Source organism: Moschus berezovskii, chromosome 4 (assembly GCF_049115385.1).
Source record: "Moschus berezovskii isolate FMDL1 chromosome 4, NW_MosBer_1.0, whole genome shotgun sequence".
In the NCBI taxonomy this organism is placed as follows: Eukaryota; Metazoa; Chordata; class Mammalia; order Artiodactyla; family Moschidae; genus Moschus; species Moschus berezovskii.
Genome location: NC_142463.1, coordinates 92,610,302 through 92,630,850, shown reverse-complemented (window position 1 = coordinate 92,630,850; position 20,549 = coordinate 92,610,302). Strand labels below are relative to the sequence as shown.

At 44.4% G+C, this 20,549-nt stretch overlaps 1 protein-coding gene across 2 annotated transcripts in view; it reads right to left on the bottom strand.

The window, feature by feature from the left end:
• Positions 1-20,549, bottom strand: part of LRIG2 (leucine rich repeats and immunoglobulin like domains 2) — a 113,387-nt gene that overhangs the window by 7,198 nt on the left and 85,640 nt on the right. Inside the window, exon 19 of one of the 2 annotated variants that reach the window (XR_008682666.2) lies at positions 6,001-6,204. Coding sequence is in view for 1 of the 2 variants with exons in the window: in XM_055401546.2 (XP_055257521.2) it covers positions 6,191-6,204 (14 nt within the window). In the remaining variant the exon portion in view is untranslated. Of the gene's footprint in view, positions 1-5,340; positions 6,205-20,549 lie in introns of those variants that run through there. The other variant, XM_055401546.2, reaches the window with a different exon arrangement.

Below are 20,549 nucleotides of genomic sequence, written 5' to 3'. Positions count from 1 at the left end.
ACTGTTCAAAAAAACGACCACCTTCAGGATGTGGGAGGAAAGATAATGCCCAGCTGAGGAAAAGACGGGACGATAGGCTTGTGGGAGTTCATGGGAATGTTGCTGACTCACAGAAGTCCAGAGGGAGCAGACAGGTCACCGGGACCAGAGCATGCAGGAGTGAGGAGGGGCTGCTCCACAGGTCAGCTGAGGAGCTGAAGGTGCCTTCTGGGTCCTTGTGGTACAGTGCTGAGGGTGGGCCATGCTGCAAGAAGACAGCAAGTGAGCAAAGTAAGGCAGCAAGTGCAGTTTCCAAGAATTTCAGAAGTGAAGGAAAGAGAGGGCAGTCCCATGAAAGGGCAGCTTGGCACAAAGGAGGCATTCCGTAAAAATATCTAGTTATAAAAATGTGTAATCAATATGTATATTTATTTTTATGAATATATAGGGGAGATAGAAACAGTTTGTTGGCAGAGGTGGAAGAACTCTTTACAATGGAGTGTTGGAAGATACAGGCAAGCCAGGTCTGAGTAGGAGAACATGAGCTCCAGGTGGGGACATTCCTGGAAGACAGGAATGATGGCATGCAGGGAGGGTGGAAAAAAATTGATATTTTGCAGTGAAGGGATTGCTTCCCTAGCAAGTTTGCCAAAAACATGAAATAACTCTGACTCTTTCTTATTTATGCAGAGTCATTTTGATGGATGTCAGAAGCTCTTGAGCCTCTTATAGAATGCAGGATTTCTGTCATTAGATTTAAAATGTCTACTCTAGAACATTATAGCTCCTAGCCTAGACAGGGCATTTGAGGGCAGGCTCAGAAAAAGGAGATAACACTACCAGTGAGCCCAGAAAACCAAAATGCCTCTTTCATTCCAAGCACGGAGGTCAGTAATAAAAAAGCATTTAATCCACAGCCTGAATGCAAAGGTTAGAAGCATGGGGGGAAAAAGGCAACCCTAAACTATATGATGCCCACTCTTCCTTTTTACAACCCTGACAAAAATAGGCAGGAGACAAATCCCATTTGTAAGGACAGCAAAATCTCGATCTCCTCTCTGACCCAGACCGTCTCCATGCATCATAAATATTTCCATAGTCATAAATATCACTGATGAGGGAGCAGAAGGCTCTTAATTGGCTCCAACTCATTTCATGGTGGAGGAAGCTAGGAAAAATGCACTGAATAAGAATAAGACAGGGTGAGAGGTCTCCTGGGAGAAAATTAAAATAGAATCTTCTACCAAAATGATGCTCTATCTATGTGCTTATTTACACCAGGAAAGAATTAGCTGAGGACTCATTGTAAGAAGTGTCTTCTCCCACTATCCCAGGGCCTTTTCTATCTTAGAAATGCCAATTCTCTTCAAGCTGAGTTTTATGGTGGTTGATTTCATTGAAAATGAGCCACTGTAAGGAAAGAATGGAGCTCGCTAGCATTTATTAAAACTTCATAGCAGGATAGTAGATAAATAAACAGTAGTATATTTACACAATAGAATACTACTCAACAGCAAAAAAGATGGGCCACTAATCACACATCATCAGGGATGGGTTTCAAAAACATTATGCTGAGTGAAAGCAGCCTTATATGAAAGAGTACACACTATAGGATTCCATTAATATTATGCTCTCTAATAGCTGATCTATGGTGGGGAAAAAGTCCAAACAACGGTTGCCTCTGTGGGTTGGGGAAAGATGGGAAGGGATGTGAGGGAACTTTCTATTGTGGAAATGTTCTCCCCATCTTGATTGGAGTTTGAATTACATAGGCACTCACATTTGTCCAAACTCAGTAAAGTACCCTTAAGATCTGGGCATGCCATTGTATCCAAATTTTACATCAAATGAAAAATCTAAACAAAGACTGAGCTTTAGTAATGATATGCATACTGAAGTATTTAGGGAAAAGTGTTCTGCTGTCTACAAATTACAGTGAAAAGCGCCACTAAAATAAAATAGATTCATGGATGGATACAGAAATGAATAAATACGTGAGAAAGCAATTTTAGTAAGATGTTAATGGTAGAGTTTAGGTGGCTAGTAGACAGCTGTTCCCTGTAAAATTCTTTCCACTCTGCTATGTGTATGAAAAATGTAGCAATAAAATGGGAGAAATAAGAATAGTGTGACTCGTTAAAAATAGCAAACATTTACTGATTCCCTTGGTTTGCCAAGTGCTTTACATAAATTTTTCCTCATCCTATCCTGATTTTACAGACCAGGAGGTTAACATTCAGAGAAACGTAGTTTCAGGGTCAGGGACACCTCTTTGCCCTTCTTTTACGCATGCCCTCCAGATGAAGGCACTTATAGTTTGGGTAACAAACACTCTCTTCTGCACCTGCGACCACTAAACCTTTATCCTCAGTGCTGGCTTCTGATTAACTGGGAAGGTGAAGAGGCGTTCTTGGCCACCAATCAATCAACAGTGTCACAAAGACTAACTAAACACCTACTACTTCCCAGGTGGCTCAGTGGTAAAGAATCTGCCTGGCAACACAGGAGACACAGGAGACTTGGGTCTGATCCTTGGGTCAGAAGATCCCCTAGAGGAGGAAATGGCAACCCACTCCAGTATTCTTGCCTGGAGAATCCCATGGACAGAGGAGCCTGGTGGGCTGTAGTCCATGGAGTCACAAAGAGTCAGATGCAACTGAACACACACATTCATTACCACATGTAGGGAATTCAGAGAAATATAAAACACAATCTCGGCCTTCAAGAGGCTCCTGCAGTATTAAGCCTAACCTGGAGACCTGGACTCTGTGTGTGACTCTGGCACTAATTAGCTGTGTGACCTTGAGCAACTTACTTCAATTCTTGGGCTTTACTCTATTTATCTGTGAAATAAGGGCTTGAACTAGACCAGCCCTCAGGTTCCTGACCATCCGCATGTTTCTGTGACTCTTGACTCATAGTAATTTAAGGGTCAACAGCTGGTCCAGATAGTGTTTGCTAACAGAATACTGAGGAAGGAAATCTCTAGATGGAGGTGAGTGGGGGAGGAAGAATCTCCAGGAAATGGGGTCTAAGCCGTGCCCGTGTGGATGGGGGAGGAGATGCAAACATGGGGCCTGGAGGAAGGCCACACAGGGACTGTGAAGAGGGAGTGTGACTGGAGAGGGGGCTTAGTTACCAGAAGCCAAGGCAAAACCCAAGAAAACAATTTGCGCTTTAACTTCTGAGAAGCAACATCCCACCAGAGGTGTTAAGCTTGGGAAGTATGTGATGAGATGGTATCTGAGGAAGATTATTTATTTTCAGTCCTGGAAGAAAAGAGCAGCATAAATAATCACAAATGGCAGATCATTATAAGACTATGTGGCAGACTAGAATACCTTCGATCTGTGGCTTTCAAGTTACCATCTTGAGAACACTAGGGCTCCTAGGAAGCCAGGGGACATTGTGGGGAGGCAGGGTCCAGCACCCTCTCCCATTCCCACCTTAACTGCAACAGCACTGCGGTTAATGGTTTCATACATGGGAGTTCCAGATCAAATTTATTTTTAAATAATTCAACAGACTTCAATTGAATGATGTAAATTAATTACACAAATAAGCAGCCAGACAAATGTGTCAGGAGGGGATTGTTAGAGGAGAAATAATTTGCTGGGCACATGCCTCACACAGCTAGCTGAGATGACTCCACATTTTCACCTGTGAGGTGCCAGCTCTGACAAAGGAGAAGGGTCTTAGGAAGAGGGCAGATTTGGAAACAGCCGTGCCTGTGCCCCATGGTGTTAATGAAACATCCTCATGCAGCATGTTCAGGGGACTTTCAACTATTAAGCCCCGGGGGCCTGACTCAGGCTCAGCAGGGCTCTGTCCTAACTTGATTCCCTCAGCAAGTCCCAGGCCCTCACTCACTTGCCTCTCTTCCTGGTGGCTGCCTCCAAGTAGCTTTGGGTGGGGCACTGTCTCTCCCCACTCCCCGACTCTTTATGATGTGCCACCCTAAACAAACATTCAAGAGCTTTCCACCTTGTAAAGCTAGACCAGAGTGGCAAAAACAACAAACTTTGGGAGGTTCCACAGGTTCTAGATTCTTGCAGGTGTATTTTGGTTGGCTCTCCTGGCTTTTGTCTTTTTTGCAGGAGATATTAACTGACAGGTTCTGCCCTCCACATTTATTCTTGAATGGTCTCATCAGTGGTCTTCTTTCAGACCGGACTCTTAGATGCCCTCAGGCACAGCATTAGCTCTCCGCTTGTTTCAAGTGCTCCCTGACCCTCTGTCCCACAGAAAAAGGGCCTCCCTCATAGCTGTGTTTTCACCCCACTACTTCATGCATGACTTTACACTCTGCACCCTGGTTCTTTAACACTGCCTGACAAGTTGCCCAAAGCTTAATGGCTTAAAAAAAACTATCATTTATTCTCTCTCGGTTTCTGTTGGTCAGGAACTTGGGAAGGACTCAGTAGGGCAGTTCTGGCCCAGGGTCTCTCAGCTGGAGCTGCGATCATCTGAAGGCTTGGCTGGGGCAGGAGGATCCACTTCCAAGGAGGCTCACTTACCTGACTATTGCTGACGCCTCTTGTCAGGGGAACCCAGTTCCTCTCCATGTGGGCCTCTCCATGTTGCTGCTCGAGTGCCCTCATGGCGTGGCAGCTGGCTTCCCCCAGGCAAGAAACCAACAGTCCAAGTCAGATGCTGCAATGACTTTTACGGCCTCGCCTTGAATGTCATACCCTATCCCTCCTACTCATCACACAGGGACAGCCCTGACTCAGTGTGAAAGAGGACCATGAAGGGAGGCAAGGATCATTGGAGGTCATCTTGGATGCTGGCCCACCACACTATAGGAGGGTCAGAAGAGGAGGACCAGACTCAAACCATCAAGTAGTTTACAACTTAGTTGGTAGGAGATGGGGGAGAGATATCTTACATACTTGTTATAGTAGGAGGAAGAAGGAGGAGGGGAAGGAGGAGAAAAGAAGCAGCAGCAGAAGGGGAAGGGGAAGGAGGAGGAAGAGAAAGGAAGGAAGGAAGGAATAAAGGGAACAACAAAGGAAGGAAGAAAAGGCAAGCAGTGCATGCCCTAGAATGCAAATTAGGTGGACGGAGAAGCCTGGTAGGCTACAGTCCACGGGGTCACAAAGAGTCGGACACGACTGAGCAATGGGACAGAACGGAATGGAACGGACAGAAGCATATAGGAAAGATACAGTCTCTGCTCTCTTGAAGTTTGTAATCTGGTGGGAATGACTGTTTTCATGTCAGTTCAGTTCAGTTGCTCAGTCATGTCTGACTCTTTGTGACCCCATGGACTGCAGCACAACAGGCTTCCCTGTCCGTCACCAACTCCTGGAGCTTGCTCAAACTCATGTCCATTATGTCAGTAATGCCATCCAACCAGTTCATCCTTTGTTGTCCCCTTCTCCTCCTGCCCTTCAATCTTTCCCAGCATCAGGGTCTTTTCCAATGAGCCAGTTTTTTGCATCAGGTGGTCATGTAAATAAGTATAAATAATTGTACTTGGAACAAAATCCAATCTCCTTACCTTGCCCTGCCTACTCTTTTCCTCTACAGCTCATCTCCTTTCTCACTGAGCTTTGACCATTCAACAACACTGGCCCTTCCTCCCACACACCTAGCTCCCATCTCCCTCGGGACCTTCCATTTCTCTTCCCTGGAATGCTCTCCAGATCTTGGCACAGCCAACTCTTTCTTGCCATTCAGGTCTCTGCATTTAGTTGCCACATGATTTTTTCTAGTTTTGTCATCCAATTCCTCCAACTGGAATGTAAACTTCATAAGAACAGAGACTTCGTTAACCTTCAGACCCAGAGAGCACTTCTTACACACCAAGTGATGAATATATGAATATATAATGAGTAAATGAAGTACTTCTTTCTGATATGGTTCTAAAATTGTATAAAATCATCCTTCTAGAATGTTGTAAACTGAAACTCCAGCCCTGTCTCTTGTTCATCTTGCAATCCAAACCAAGGTTGGTGAATTGCAGGCCTATCCAAAATCTAACCTTGCTGACTCCTCGACTCTGAACAAACAGCATACCTCTGCCACACCTGATCTTCTGCCACATCTGAATTCGGCGGATCCAGTCTGGGCTGACTGTGTTGCTTATGTTTTCCCTCGGAGTGGGGTCCCCAATTTCTGATTGCCTTTGCTTGGCTTCTGGAACAACTCCCCTCTCTCTCTCCTCCAAGGAAAGGGCCTTCCAGCCTGTTTTGCTGCACTCATGTTTTCAGCTTTCCTGGGCTGAAATATTGAAAACAGTTGCTCATTAATATCCCAGCTTTCCTGCTTTTCAGGAGAAACAATATGACAGAGATCCCCACGCATATTCATTTTGAAAAAGATGGTTTTTAATTTGAAAGTAAATGAATGCTGCTGGTCTGCAGGTCTTTTCACCTGCTGTGTTGTGTGATCAGTGAGGCCTTTTCTCTTTGGGTGGTGGTGCCAGCTAATGGACTCACGCTTCCTCTGTATGTTTATTCATCTCAGTTAATTAAAATTTTGCCAAGTCTTCCTCACCGCCCTTATGCACGGCAAGGCCAAGCATTGGCTTGTGGCATTGATCCGGGCTGGCAGGCTGGTGGGGGAAGCCATTCTATTAAATATTAATCGAAGAGGACAATCAGGCCTGTGGGCTTCCACCCCTGGGGTTCTCCCGCTGGGAAGTCACAAATCGGTCCCCACCAGGCCTGAGTCAGCATCAGATGCAATTATTTGGAATGGTTATTTGACAATAAATCTGAGCAGAATTCTGGGAGATGTCTCTTAAAAACCGGAATGAATTACATGCACATCTATCTTGAAAGGGGATGTTAACCATCACACGAAACTCTATCTTATAAATGATGATGGAGTCAATTTGCCAGCATTAATTTTGAAGTTATGGGTTAGATTAAGGCTAGAAGAGTATCCTACACTTCAGATGTTACGCATCTGTGCCTCCACCAGGGCTGGGGGAAGAGATTAAGAGCTGAGTGGGCACTCAGGGCCTCTGATGCCCCATTTTTGTAAATGCTCACAAGCGTTCTCACCAGCCTCCTCCCTTCAGCCACTGTTAGCTGTGTCCTAGCTTTTGAATCATTTCAGCAGGTACCATGGCTGACAAACTTGGAAGACAGGAATAGTGCTCTGTTGTGAATTGAAGTGTTCTCTATGAGTAGAAAATGAGTTGAAGTCTTAACCCCCAGGACCTGTGAATGTGTCTTTATTTGAAAATAGGGTCTTTGTAGACATGATAGTCAAGATGAGGCCATACTGGATTGGGCAGGCCTGATCCAGTGACTGGTGTACTTATAAGAAGAGATCCCAAGGACCTACTGTACTGAAACTAATCCAACATTATACATCAATTGTACTTCAATAAAAAAAGAAAGAAAGAAAATAAGAATAGATCACAGAGCCACACAGGGAGACCACCATGTGATGTGAGAGGTACAGATTGCTTTGATACATCTACCAGCTAAGCTGTGCCAAGGATTGCCAGCAATGCCAGAAGGTAGGAATAAGCAAAGAATGACCCTCTCGTAGAGACTTCAGAGAGAGCAGCCCTACTGACGCCTTGATTCTGGGTTTCCAGTCTCCAGAACTCCAGAGAGGATAAATTTCTGTTGTTTTAAGTCACTGAGTTTGCAATACTTTGTTACAGCTGCCCAAAGAAACTTATACACACGCTACTCCAGGCCCCACTGCTGCCTGCCTCAGCCAGCTCGCCTCTCTGCTGGACCTCTTGACAGGCGTGGTCATCCTGGTTCCTTTCGCTTTCTGAGAGGTCTTACACGGTGAAATCCCAACAGGCTAGTAGGTTTACAAAGTGGGAAGTCAGACTAAGAAGAAAACCTCATCATATCTCAAGTCCCGTGGATGACTTTTGAAACATCGCAGTCTGCCTTCTTGCCTAAGTGGAGGTCAGTGAACATAGTAAGATGGTTCATTGACAATAGAGGATCTTGCTCTGCCTCGAGGGTTATCACTCTAAATTCAAGTCTCCCTGGTTGGCATCACAGATAGAAAATAAGATACTGGCATAAAATTGTAGTGACCTCAGCACTTATTCTGGAAACTGAATTTTTATTTTCAAATTCCTGACTAGCTCTTTGTCTCTTCTAAAAGTTGAGTGTATAACAACAGCAAAGTTGTTAGACTGAGAGCTAGGTGAGTTTCTAGTGGCCAACCTATCGTTAGGTGAGTTTCCAGCAAACAGATTCTATAATATTCTGTTGTAGCTGGGGGGAGGGATAGTGAACTTGAGGTCAGAAAACTTGGACTTGAATTCTAGCTCTGCTCATCCTCACAACAGCCTTGCAAGGTAAGTATAATTATCCCCCAGTTAGGCATGGCAGGATGGACTGAGGCTGCCCCCAGCCCCTCATCAAAGAGATACACTCAAGAACTAGAAGGATGGCTTCTGCTTGGTCTTTGTTTTGCTGAGTGGGGCACAGCCACTGAAGGCAGAGGTGAACTACTCCCGACAACAGGGAGAATTTTAAGAACATATAAAGGTGAAAAGGAGAGAGCAGGAAAATGATTGACAGGGAAGAGGGATTTTGGAGGGTAGGTGGGAAAGAAATGTGTGATGCAAGTGCTTAAGCTCTAAAATATCCAAACACCCATACAATTCAACAAAAAATAAATAAATAACGCAATCAAAAATGGGCAGAGGACCTTCACAGACATTTCTCCAAAGTGGACACACAGGTGGTCAGTAGGCACGTGAAAAGATGCTCAACATCTCTAATTATTAGAGCACTGAAAATCAAAACCATAATGAGGTACTGCCTCATACCAGCCAGGCTGGCCACCATTAAAAAGTCTACAAATAACAAATGCTGGAGAGGGTGTAGAGAAAAGGGAATCCTCATACACTGTTGGTAGGAATGTAAACTGGTACAGCCACTATGGAAAACAGTGTGGAAGTTCTTCAGAAAACTAAAAACAGAATTACCGTATGATCTAGCAACCCACTCCTGAGAATATACCCAAACAAAACTATAATTAAAAAAGATATATGCACCCCTGACATGGAAATAACCTAACTGTCCATCAACAGATGAACGGATAAAGAAGATGTAGTACATATATACAATGGGATACTACTCAGTCACAAAAAAGAATGAAATAATGTCACTCGCAGCAACATGGATGCAACTAAAGATTATCACACTAAGTGAAGTAAGTCAGAAAGGGAAAGCTAAACATCATATGATATCATTTACATGTGGAATCTAAAATATGGCACCAATGAACCTATCTGCAAAACAGAAACAGACTCCAAGAGAACAGACTTGTGGTTACCAAGGGGGAGGGGGGAGGGAGAGGGAAACAATGAGAGCTTGGGGTTGCATATGCAAGCCATTACATTCAGAAGGAATAAACAAAGTCCTACTGTACAGCATAGGGAACTATAAGGAATAATCCTGTGATAAACCATAATGGAAAAGAGTATTAAAAAGAATCTATAAATATGTATATAACTGAGTCACTTTGCTGTATAGCAGAGATTGGCACAGCATTGTAAATCAACTATACTTCAACTAAAATTTTTTTTTAAAAGGTGTCTGATGGAGAATTTGATTTAGTATCTATTATGTAGTATGTGTGTGGGCTTCCCTGGTGGCTCAGATGGTAAAGAATTCATCTGCAATGCCGGTTCAATCCCTGGGTTGGGAAGATGCCCTGGAGAAGGAAATGGCAACCGTGTAGTGTGTGATCTGTGTCTTTTTCCCTATCTGCTGCTGCTAAGTCGCTTCAGTCGTGTCCGACTCTGTGAGACCCCATAGACGGCAGCCCACCAGGCTCCCCTGTCCCTGGGATTCTCCAGGCAAGAACACTGGAGTGGGTTGCCATTTCCTTCTCCAATGCGTGAAAGTGAAAGTGAAGCCGTTCAGTCGTGTCCGACCCTTAGCGACCCCACGGACTGCAGCCTACTAGTCTCCTCCGTCCATGGGGTTTTCCAGGCAAGAGTACTGGAGCGGGGTGCCATTGCCTTGTCCACTTCTTCCCTGTATCCCCACCAAAAGATTTCTAGCTAATCTGTTATTGAGTCGGATCTGGTTGGGCAGTAGGAATCTGATGAGGAACAAAGGCCACCCATGAGGATTCGACAGTCCCAGGGCTAACGGGAACTGAAGTTCAAAGAGCCTGAGTGCCTCACACAGGGTTCCACAGCCCCAGGTTCTGAAGCCAGATCTGTCTGACCCCACACCTGCCTGCTCTCCTATAACATACAGCTTATTCTCATCGTCAACTTGCCAAACTATTTCAAGTCCAAGAGGCAGTGCAGGCTGAAAATTTAAATATCGCAAAACTACTTGTATAAATGCCCTGAACAACAAGCAGTAATGACTTATTAATTACAGTTTTCCTATGGCTAGACCTTTGCAGTTTTGAGACGCAGCCTTCATTTACTGAGCATTTTACTCAGTGTCAAACACTTCCCTGTGCATTTTATGATCTAATTTTCTGAGTAGGTCTGAATAGTAGACATTTTTATCACTATTTTACAAATGAGGAAATATTAAAGAGTTACTAAGCCATGTTGCTGGTGAAAAGCAGCAGATCTAAGACCTAAACACCGAAAATCATGTAATTTACTTTCTCAATAGGTAACATATACACATAGTACAATGTTTACCAAGGGAAAGGTCAACCGTGAAAAGTTAAACCCTCTCTCTTCACCATCCTCCAGAGACCCAGTTCCCTTTCCTGCCAGCCTCATATTACCCACTCTGACCAGTTCTCGAGTGTCCTTCAAAGATATCCTAGGTATTTACACATATTTCCCTGAGGGTGCAGCCTTCAGGGAAAAAGAATGTTTGAAGTTCACCGGAGGAAACAGTGCCTCCCCTCAGCCCTCTCTAAGCTTCAGTTTTAAACTTCTGGAGCTCAGATACAATGGAGTATGTTTTTATGTTTTCCTAGGAGCCGGTGAGGGTTACAGAACAGAGCATACGGTCTGGAATCTGATAGGACTAAGTTCAAGTTCATACCGAGAGCTGGTGACTTGACCTCGCTAAGGCATTTCCACACCTGAAAACAGAAGCAAATATCCCTACCTCCAAGGGCTGCTAGGAGGAGAAGAGAATAAAAGTAAATCTGATCTGGGACATCAGACAGCCTTCCCCGCCTCCCTCCTGAACAGGAGCCTACAGCTTTCTCAATGCATCGTTAAGAACACAGAGAAAAGGAAAAGCAAACTCCCCACATTTACGTGCAGTTTAGTGATCGACTTTGACCCAATTCTACTTCAAAGCCTTTCCTTCTCTTTCCTACCTCCCACTGCCTCCCACCCAGCTGCCAAGTATAGAGAATACAAGAAAACTTAGGCCAAATGGGAACCTGGGATGTTAAAGCCTTTGAGAGAACAGCTGTTTTTTTGTTCATTTATCACCATACTTTTGCCCCTGTCTCATTTGATTACAAGAGTCTGGGAAAAATAAAAATCCGTTGTGCTTAGACTAGTCTACACAGGGATATCCCACCCTTGGTTTCACTCTGCAGCAGCTCTGTGAAAGAGGCAAAACTGCGACTCAGGTGTTAAATGCTTTGGCTAAGAGGCGCAAGGCAGAAATGGGGCCAGAACCCAGGTCTTCACTGACTCCCTTGCCTTTTGGTTTCTCTAGTAGTTTTTTATGTATAATTGCTACTGTATTGGTTAGGATCCATTTGGCTGCAAGCAACCGAAAAGCCAAGCAACACTTGCTCTTATAACTGGAAACGCAGCGGTTGGATGTCTTTGGTAGAAGCCAGGGACTGTGACTCTGTGTTCTCCCTGCCCTCTCTTGTTTCTTTCCTCATCTGTGTACTGGCTTCATTTTCAGGCTGGCTTCTCTCATGCCAAAATTATTTATTGCACTCCAAACACCACACCAACACATCACAATGTCCAGAGGAAAAGAAAGTCTCTTATTGTGTCTGTCTTATAAATGAGGAAGATTATTCCTAAGAGATCCCAACCAACAATGCTGTTGGGCCTCATTTTCTCAAACTGGAGCCAATCTTGTGGCAAAGTCTGTCAAACGTGTAGTCACTCTGTCTCTTTGGAACACTCATCCTTTATGTGGACAAGGTTAAAATTTTAAGTCCCAAACTTCCCCGGTGGTTCAGTGGTTAAGAATCCGCCTGCCAATGCAGGGGACACAGTCCGATACCACATGCCACAGAGCAACTAAGCCTGTGCGCCACGACTACTGAGCCAGACAGGAGAAAGGAAGAAAAGTTAAGATGGCAGGAACAGAGGGGCAGATTAGTCTGGGCCCCAGCCTGGGCCATCCTATGGCTGAGCCTCTCTCACCTGCTCTCCTCACCTCCTCCTACCCCTGCATTTCATTCAGCCTCCTCTTCCTGCCCCAGGTTTGATAGGTGCTGCTACTCCAGGAGTCCTGGACTTTCCCTCTCAAAATCTGGCCATGCTGTAGTAGATGTTTGTCTTTTGGGGGGTATCCATCATTCCCTTCAACTTTAACTTCATATTGTTGCCTTAATTTCTCTTTGGGAAATAACATATATCCATGCAAAAAGTAGCCAAAAGTGGAAATGACTCAAATGTCCATTAACTGATAAAGGAGTCACTGAAATGTAGTATATCTACATTTCAATGCTACAATGGAATACTACTCAGCAATCAAAGAAATGAAGTGCTGATAGATGCTGCAACATGGATGAACTTTGAAAACATACATTAAGTGAAAGAAGTCGACACAAAAGACCACATACTATGTGATTCCATTTAGGTAAAAGGTCCAGAACAGACAAACCTATGGAGACCAAAGGTAGGTTAGTTGTTGACAGGGGCTTGAGGGGGAAGGTGAGTACCAGTAGATACGGTATTGCCACCCACCCAGTATTTTGCCTGGAAAACTTTAGGACAGAGGAGCCTGGTGGGCTATACAGTCCATGAGGTCATAAAGAGTTAGACATGACTGACTGGCCACACACTCAAGTACTGATCCTGACCATGCTGTTGGTTATACAACGCTGTGAATATACTAAACCCCACAGAATGACACACTTCAAAAGGGTGAATTTTATGGTATGTGAGTCATATTACAGGAGGCTAGTAAGACAGTGGTCCAGAGACTTTTGCTACTTGCAAGGCCTGGTCCAATTTTAGCACACTGAGTGGCCCATCACTTCCCTAGACCTGGGAATGAGCCTTCCCAGCACCGCGGGACACAATGGCCATGAAATGGTGTCACATGGTCAGATATGTGGCTATGAAGGGACCCTGCTGACTGGAAGTTGGTACTTGCCAGCTGCCTCTACAAAGATTACATCATGACCATTGCAAGCTGCTGTTCAACACCCCCTGAAAGAAGTTCAGGGTGAAAATCAGGAATGAGGCACTCTATGCTCTGAAAAAAAAAAACCACAAAAAACTGGCAGAACAGGCCTTCAGATAGTTAGATCTTTTCAGAAAAAGGTTTTATGAGTTCCAATTCTTGCATCTTCTCATACCTAGACAAACACTGACATCATTAATGGTGAAATCTGCTTGGCTATTAAAATTTTTTTTTTACAATTAAAAGTCAAAATAGAGTAGCTATGATTCAGACATCCTGGGAAATAACTATTTCCCAGATATCCTGAAAAATGATATTATGGGTGTGATTTCAGATTAGACGCTGTGACCTAATGTAGAACTTAATGCTCCTGTAACGCTTTTTTGCTTCTGTACTTTGCTTGCTGCTCGTAAAACCAAAGTTGCTCCATTTTAAGATAAGGTTGTTTTTAAGTGAAGATTCCTAAAAAATAATAATAATAATAATAACAGTACTCGCCTGATAGGGTAGTTGCTAAGATTGAATGGATTAATACATATAAAGTAATTAAAACAGTCCTAGTACTTAAAAAATAAATAAATAAAAGTATAAAAAAAATAAAAATAAAAACAAAAGAGCTCTGAGGATTTCTTGGTTCAGTGGTAAAGAATCCACCTGCCAATGCAGGAGACATGAGTTCAATCCCTGGTCCAGGAGGATCCCACATGGACTCAAGCCCATGTGCCACAACTACTGAGCCTATGCTCTGGACCCAGGGAGCAGGATCTACTGAAGTCCGTGCTCCCTAGAGCCTATGCTCCACAACAAGAGAAAGTGCTGCAATGAGAAGCCCATGCACTGCGATTAGAGAGCAGCCCTCGCTCACTGCAACTAGAGAAAAGCCTGTGCAGCAACCCAGCACAGCCAAAAATAAGTATATAAAATTATTTGAAAGAGGAAAAAAAAAAAGAGCTCTAATCAAAATGCTTTCTGGTTTAAAAAAAAAAAAAAATGCCTTCTGGTGCAACGAGCTCAAGGTGGGAAGGTGGCCCGGGCTCCTGAGAAGACCACCACCCTGGGCTCCGGAGGGTTCAGTTCTCAACCCAGTTCTGCTTCCTGACAACCTTAAACTTCACTCAGTGTTTTCAGTGCTAACAAGAAGGGGCTTATAAGATCAGTGTTTCCCATTCTTGAGCCATTCGTGAGCCACCTTCACGATTATTATCGTGTCAACTGAAGGATTATTTACCTGCTTCTTTAAACAAATGCATTTTTTAAAACCTAGCATCATTCTAGACAAAAATATTTATAAAATCATGCATTTGCTGTGCTGGTTGCATTTTCCCAAAACACATTAAAAGCAACATTAGGTGGTAAAGTTAGAAGTGTTTACTCCACACATCACTGTCTGATTCCTACCATTTGGGGATCCTGGACTGGGGTCTTCAAGGCTGGTCTACCAACTAGCCCACTGGGTAGAGGACCAGGCCTTGCCTTTGTTCCTCTCTCAGCTAACATGGATTTTTAATTACTGCCTCTTAGGACATGGCCTTGTCCTGTGGCCATCCCTCACTCTGGTTGTGGGAACTTCCAGTCAGAGAGGATGAAAGGCTGTCCCAAGGCCACTCAAGGGGTACTTCCTGAGATGCTGGGGATGGTTACTATTAATCTAATCTTACAGAGTGGGGAGATGGTCTCAGAAGGGACAGGATTCAAATCCAGATCATTTCAAACTTCCTGTATTCTTTATATCCTAATAGACTATTGGATCAGATAATTTGGGGTGGATGTAACTCTCAGTTGCCATTAAATCAGGCCCTACACATAACTGCCACTTTTGCCTGAAGGAATGGGACAATAATGTGGCTTCTGAGATGAAAACTATATCCATCAAATTTCTATCATTTCTCTATAATAGTAATAAACAGTAACAAACTCTGTTGTACTTCCTTCATTATATACATCCCACTAATATTTCCTTGTTCAAAATCCCTATTCCCCACTAGTCAAGGACCATGTCTTTCTTACTAATTGCTGCTTACTAATTTTTTTCCCGTGGTCATGTATGGATGTGAGAGTTGGACTGTGAAGAAAGCTGATCGCCGAAGAATCGATGCTTTTGAACTGTGGTGTTGGAGAAGACTCTTGAGAGTTCCTTATACTGCAAGGAGATCCAACCAGTCCATTCTAAAGGAGATCAATCCTGGATGTTCATTGGAGGGACTGATGCTAAAGCTGAAACTCCAATACTTTGGCCACCTCATGAGACGAGCTGACTCACTGGAAAAGACTCTGATGCTGGGAAAGGTTGGGGGCGGGAGGAGAAGGGGACGACGGAGAATGAGATGGCTGGATGGCATCATCGACTCTGTGGACATGAGTTTGAGTGTACTCCGGGAGTTGGTGATGGACAGGGAGGCCTGGCGTGCTGTGATTCATGGGGTCGCGGAGAGTCGGACACGACTGAGCGACTGAACTGAACTGAACTGAATTTCTTACTAACTGAACACTGGACCCAGCATTTGGCACAGAGTAGGCCTGGCTCAGTGATAAAGAATCCACCTGCCAATGCAGGAGATGTAGGTTCAATCCCTGGGTTGGGAAGATCCCCTGGAGAAGGAAACGGCAACCCACTCTAGTATTCTTGCCTCCTGGTGGGCTACAGTCCCTGAGGTCACAAAGAGTCGGACAAAACTTAGCAACTAAACACACACAGGCCCCTAATAAGTATCAATTATAAGTTCATTTCACTAATAGTCCCTCACCTCAAAGGTCCTCTAGCCTAGGTGCGTGTTTTGGGGATGGGGAATGAGGTGGGTCGAGACAAGCCCACAGGCAAGAGCAGGACACACCGCTGTGTCCCAGCGCCTGCACAGCAGGCAGGAGGAGGTTGATGCGGCCTTCAGTCGTGTACTGTACATAGATCGACATGTATCCCACCTCCTCTGCCATGGAGCTGACGGCTGCAGCCACCTGGATCCATCTGTGGAAACGGTTTGATCTGTCCAGATCAGAGAGCAGAGCTGAGCTGTGATGCATTTATTCCACTCAACAAGAAACTGTTGACAGTCAGCCCCGTGCAAAGTCCTGTGCCAGGTACTGTGGAGGAGACAAATGCAACTCACGCTTGCGCTGAGTCCCAAGCTGGGCTCCTGAGTACACAGATCCACCAGCCTAAGTTTGCCAATTCCTTGTGTGGTATTCTTTCCACAGCAGCACTGCCTTCCAAAGAGGATGTCTGAGCTGCCAGGATTAGGAGCATTCTTCCCTTCTCTATCCTCTGGAAAGATGAAACTGGGACTTCTGCACAAGGGTTCTGCAGTGAGCCAGTGAAAGCATTCCTGGGTAAACAGGACTCATCCTATCCCAGGATCCTTCCAGTGGTGGCTGGGTCAGTATCTAGATGAGATGGAGAGGGTAAGAAGGACCTGCTCTCAGAGGTCTGGATGAGGTAAGATATAGGGTTAGTACCAGGGCAGGGGGGGCAGTGCAGTTATGCGGGGCCTGCGAAGTGCTATGTTTGGGGACTTCAGTGACCTGGGGCTTTTTGGTTGGTTCCTGTCAGGGAAGAGGGGCACTCCTTCCTAAGGTAACAAGCCCACAAACTCCTTCCGTAGCCTCTGCCCTTTTGGGACTAGCAATGACAATGGACCTAAAGGCTCTTTGTTTTCTGCTTCTGGCACTCAGCATTCTTTCCCCAGGAGGTTTCTGCCCTTCAGGCTCCCAGAGAGCCTGTTGTGCCCTCCAGGGTGAATATAGTGGCCCACCCCCTTGGGAGGCATTTCAGCTGCACAAGCGGATCAAAAATGAAGAACCAGGTAAAAGAGTTTTCAGGGAGTCCTAAAGAGATGATGTAATGGTTGATCCACATGGGATTTCTCAACCTTGGCACTAATGACATCTGAATCATATCATTCTCTGCCTTGTGTAGTGTAGAATGTTCAGCAGCTTCTGTAGTCTCTACTTACTACATGGTAGTGAGCAATTCCTCAGTTGTGACAACCAAAAATGTTTCAAATCATTTCCTCTGTACCCTGGTGGGTAAGATCGGTCCTTGATTAGGAACCACTGCTGTACAGGCTTCAAGGCTTCAGGTTTGAATCTTGGCTCTATCATTGACTGCTGCATGAGCACTGCAGTTTGTTTAATCCAGGCCTTAGTTTTCTTATCTGTAAAATGGGATAATAGTAATATCTATCTCAGAATATTGTTATGAAATAATATGTGTAAGGAATAGTGTCTAGCACATAATAACCACTCAATAAATGCTATTGCTCTATCACCAGAAACCAAAAGCAGATAAAGTAGAATATCAAAAAGACTGCTCCATAAACACCTACTGTAGTACAAAATAAGAAATTTAATTAGTTCACTCATTTTCTGCCCTGCTTATTTCTGGAAAACTATTTGAAGCAGCTTAAAATAAAAGCACACACTCTATTTGTCAATTTAAAAAAATTTTTTTAGAACACAAGGGTAATTTTTATATTTAAAGAAATCATATAGATAAATAAGTAAGCACTAACAAGCACTAATATCACTTAGATTGATGAAGACAGGACATAAAGCACAAAAATTTATAGGAGAAAATACATGAAAAAATGCTCAACAAAGATAAAACAATTTAAATACCAACCAAAAAACAACCTATTAAAAATGTCAGATTAATAGAGGAGGCAATGAAAGTGATAGTTTCATATATTGTAGTTGGAAGCATGACAAATTAAAATTGATTCAGAGATGAAACTTCCCTGGTGGTCCAATGGTTAAGACTCCATGTTCCCAGTGCAGGGGGCATGGGTTGGATCCCTAGCTGGGGACTAAGATCCTGCATGCCACATGGCATGACCTAAAAAAAAAATGATTCAGAGATTAATACACTTTAAAATTGGAGGGAAAACTAAACAGGGAGACGTTAATTTCATCAAGAACTCAAAATTGGATAGGGTATTCTCCTAAGAAACAAATAGAAACCCGAGCTTCCTAGCAGCCACTGCAAAAATAAAAACATAGCCAAGAGAACTCACCACCAGGACTTCCAAGATCCATCTAGATTTACTTTATTTAAGTGAGCATAGTTCACCATCCAACCATCTTTCTTTTCCCAACTTCCAAATGAGATAAACTTTGTTCATGAAACCCAAGAGGAGCTTTTATCAAGTGAGTCTTAACACAAGGGCCTTGAGTAACAGAGTTAGACAACGTTTCAACAGGAGTTCTGAGGCCATATAACATGCGCCTCAGCTAGAACAAAAACTCATCTCAGACACCACATACAACTCAACACCTCTGCTCCCGCCCCTCTTCACCCCGAATGCCTTCCCTGCATTTGTTTGCCCCTCTAAGCACAAGCTGGGGCTGGCAGGAGAAGCAGGCTCTCTCCACTGCCTGCTCAGCTGGTCTGCAGGCCCCCTTCCAGGCTGACTACAGGACTGATGGCTAGAACACGCTGCCAGCTGCTGAAACCATGTCGATGTCTGTAGCCCCTCAGTGAAGGGAGGTCCACAGCAGAGCCTGGCACTGGGGGCACACTATAGCCAAACTCCCCCAGTGCTAGTCTGAGTGACTCCCTGGGGACAAGGAAGCAGGGGAAGGACCCAGCTCTGAGTGTGTGGAATAAAAAAAGTAGAAGCTAGGAGTGCTCCAAAGGCAAAGGAACACAGTCACGTGAACAGGACGCAGTGAAAGCAGCTCCTTCTCCTCTTAACCTTGCTGTGTCTCAGTTTCCTCTTCTGTAAAATGGGGATAATATTGACTCATGGGGTTATTGTGAAGATTAAGAGTTCCACACATGAACTGCTTAGAGATACAGTGCCTGACATACAGTAAGTGTTCACTACTATTATTTTTATTTTTGCCCTCAGCACTCTTCTGTGTATATCCTAGACTCAAGCAATATATCTCCTGGCAGGGCCCACAGTGCAGGGAGGTGACAAGAAAAGATTTCTGAACCTTTGAATCACTGTGTAGCCCTCAGCCTGGAGACAAGCTATGGGACCAAGTACTAGTTCATGATACACTGGAGGAGCCCTAAGCACGGAGGACTAGTCCAGTCCTGCCACTTATGTAGTGCCCTGGTGCCAGGGCCTAGGGCCTGGGGCACATCCTTGATAGTCTGGGCCTCAGTGACTCACCTGCAAAATGAAGAGAAGGGACTCAGTAATTCCTAACTTTGACTATGCATACACATGATTTCAGTTCAGTTCAGTTCAATCGCTCAGTCGTGTCCGACTCTCCAACCCCATGAACCACAGCATGCCAGGCCTCCCTGTCCATTACCAACTCCCAGAGGTCACCCAAACTCATGTCCATCGAGTTGGTGATGCCATCCAACCATCTCATCCTCTGTCGTCCCCTTCTCCTGCCCTCAATCTTTCCCAGCATCAGGGTCTTTTCCAATGAGTCAGCTCTTCGCGTCAGGCGGCCAAAGTATTGGAGTTTCAGCTTCAACATCAGTCCTTTCTTTGAACACCCAGGACTGATCTCCTCTAGGATGGATTAGTTGGATCTCCTTGCAGTCCAAGGGACTCTCAAGAGTCTTCTCCAACAACACAGTTCAAAAGCATCAATTCTTCGGCGCTCAGCTTTCTTTATAGTCCAACTCTCACATCCATACATGACCACTGGAAAAACCATAGTCTTGACTAGATGGACCTTTGTTGACAAAGTAATTTCTCTGCTTTTTAATATGCTGTCTCGGTTGGTCATAACTTTCCTTCCAAGGAGTAAGCGTCTTTTAATTTCATGACTGCAGTCACCATCTGCAGTGATTTTGGAGCCCAGAAAAATAAAGTCAGCCACTGTTTCCACTGTTTCCCCATCTATTTTCCATGAAGTGATGGGACCGGATGCCATGATCTTAGTTTTCTGAATGTTGAGCTTCAAGCCAAACTTTTCACTCTCCTCTTTCACTTTCATCAAGAGCCTCTTTAGTTTTTCTTCACTTCTTGCCATAAGGGTGGTGTCATCTGCATATCTGAGGTTATTGACATTTCTCCTGGCAATCTTGATTCCAGCTTGGGCTTCTTCTAGCCCAGCGTTCCTCATGATGTACTCTGCATTTAAGTTAAATAAGCAGGGTGACAGCATACAGCCTTGACGTACTCCTTTTCCTATTTGGAACCAATCTGTTGTTCCATGTCCAGTTCTAACTGTTGCTTCCTGACCTGCATACAGGTTTCTCAAGAGGCAGGTCAGGTGGTCTGGTATTCCCATCTCTTTCAGAATTTTCCACAGTTTATTGTGATCCACACAGTCAAAGGCTTTGGCATGGTCAATAGAGCAGAAACAGATGTTTTTCTGGAACTCTCTTGCTTTTTCCATAATCCAGTT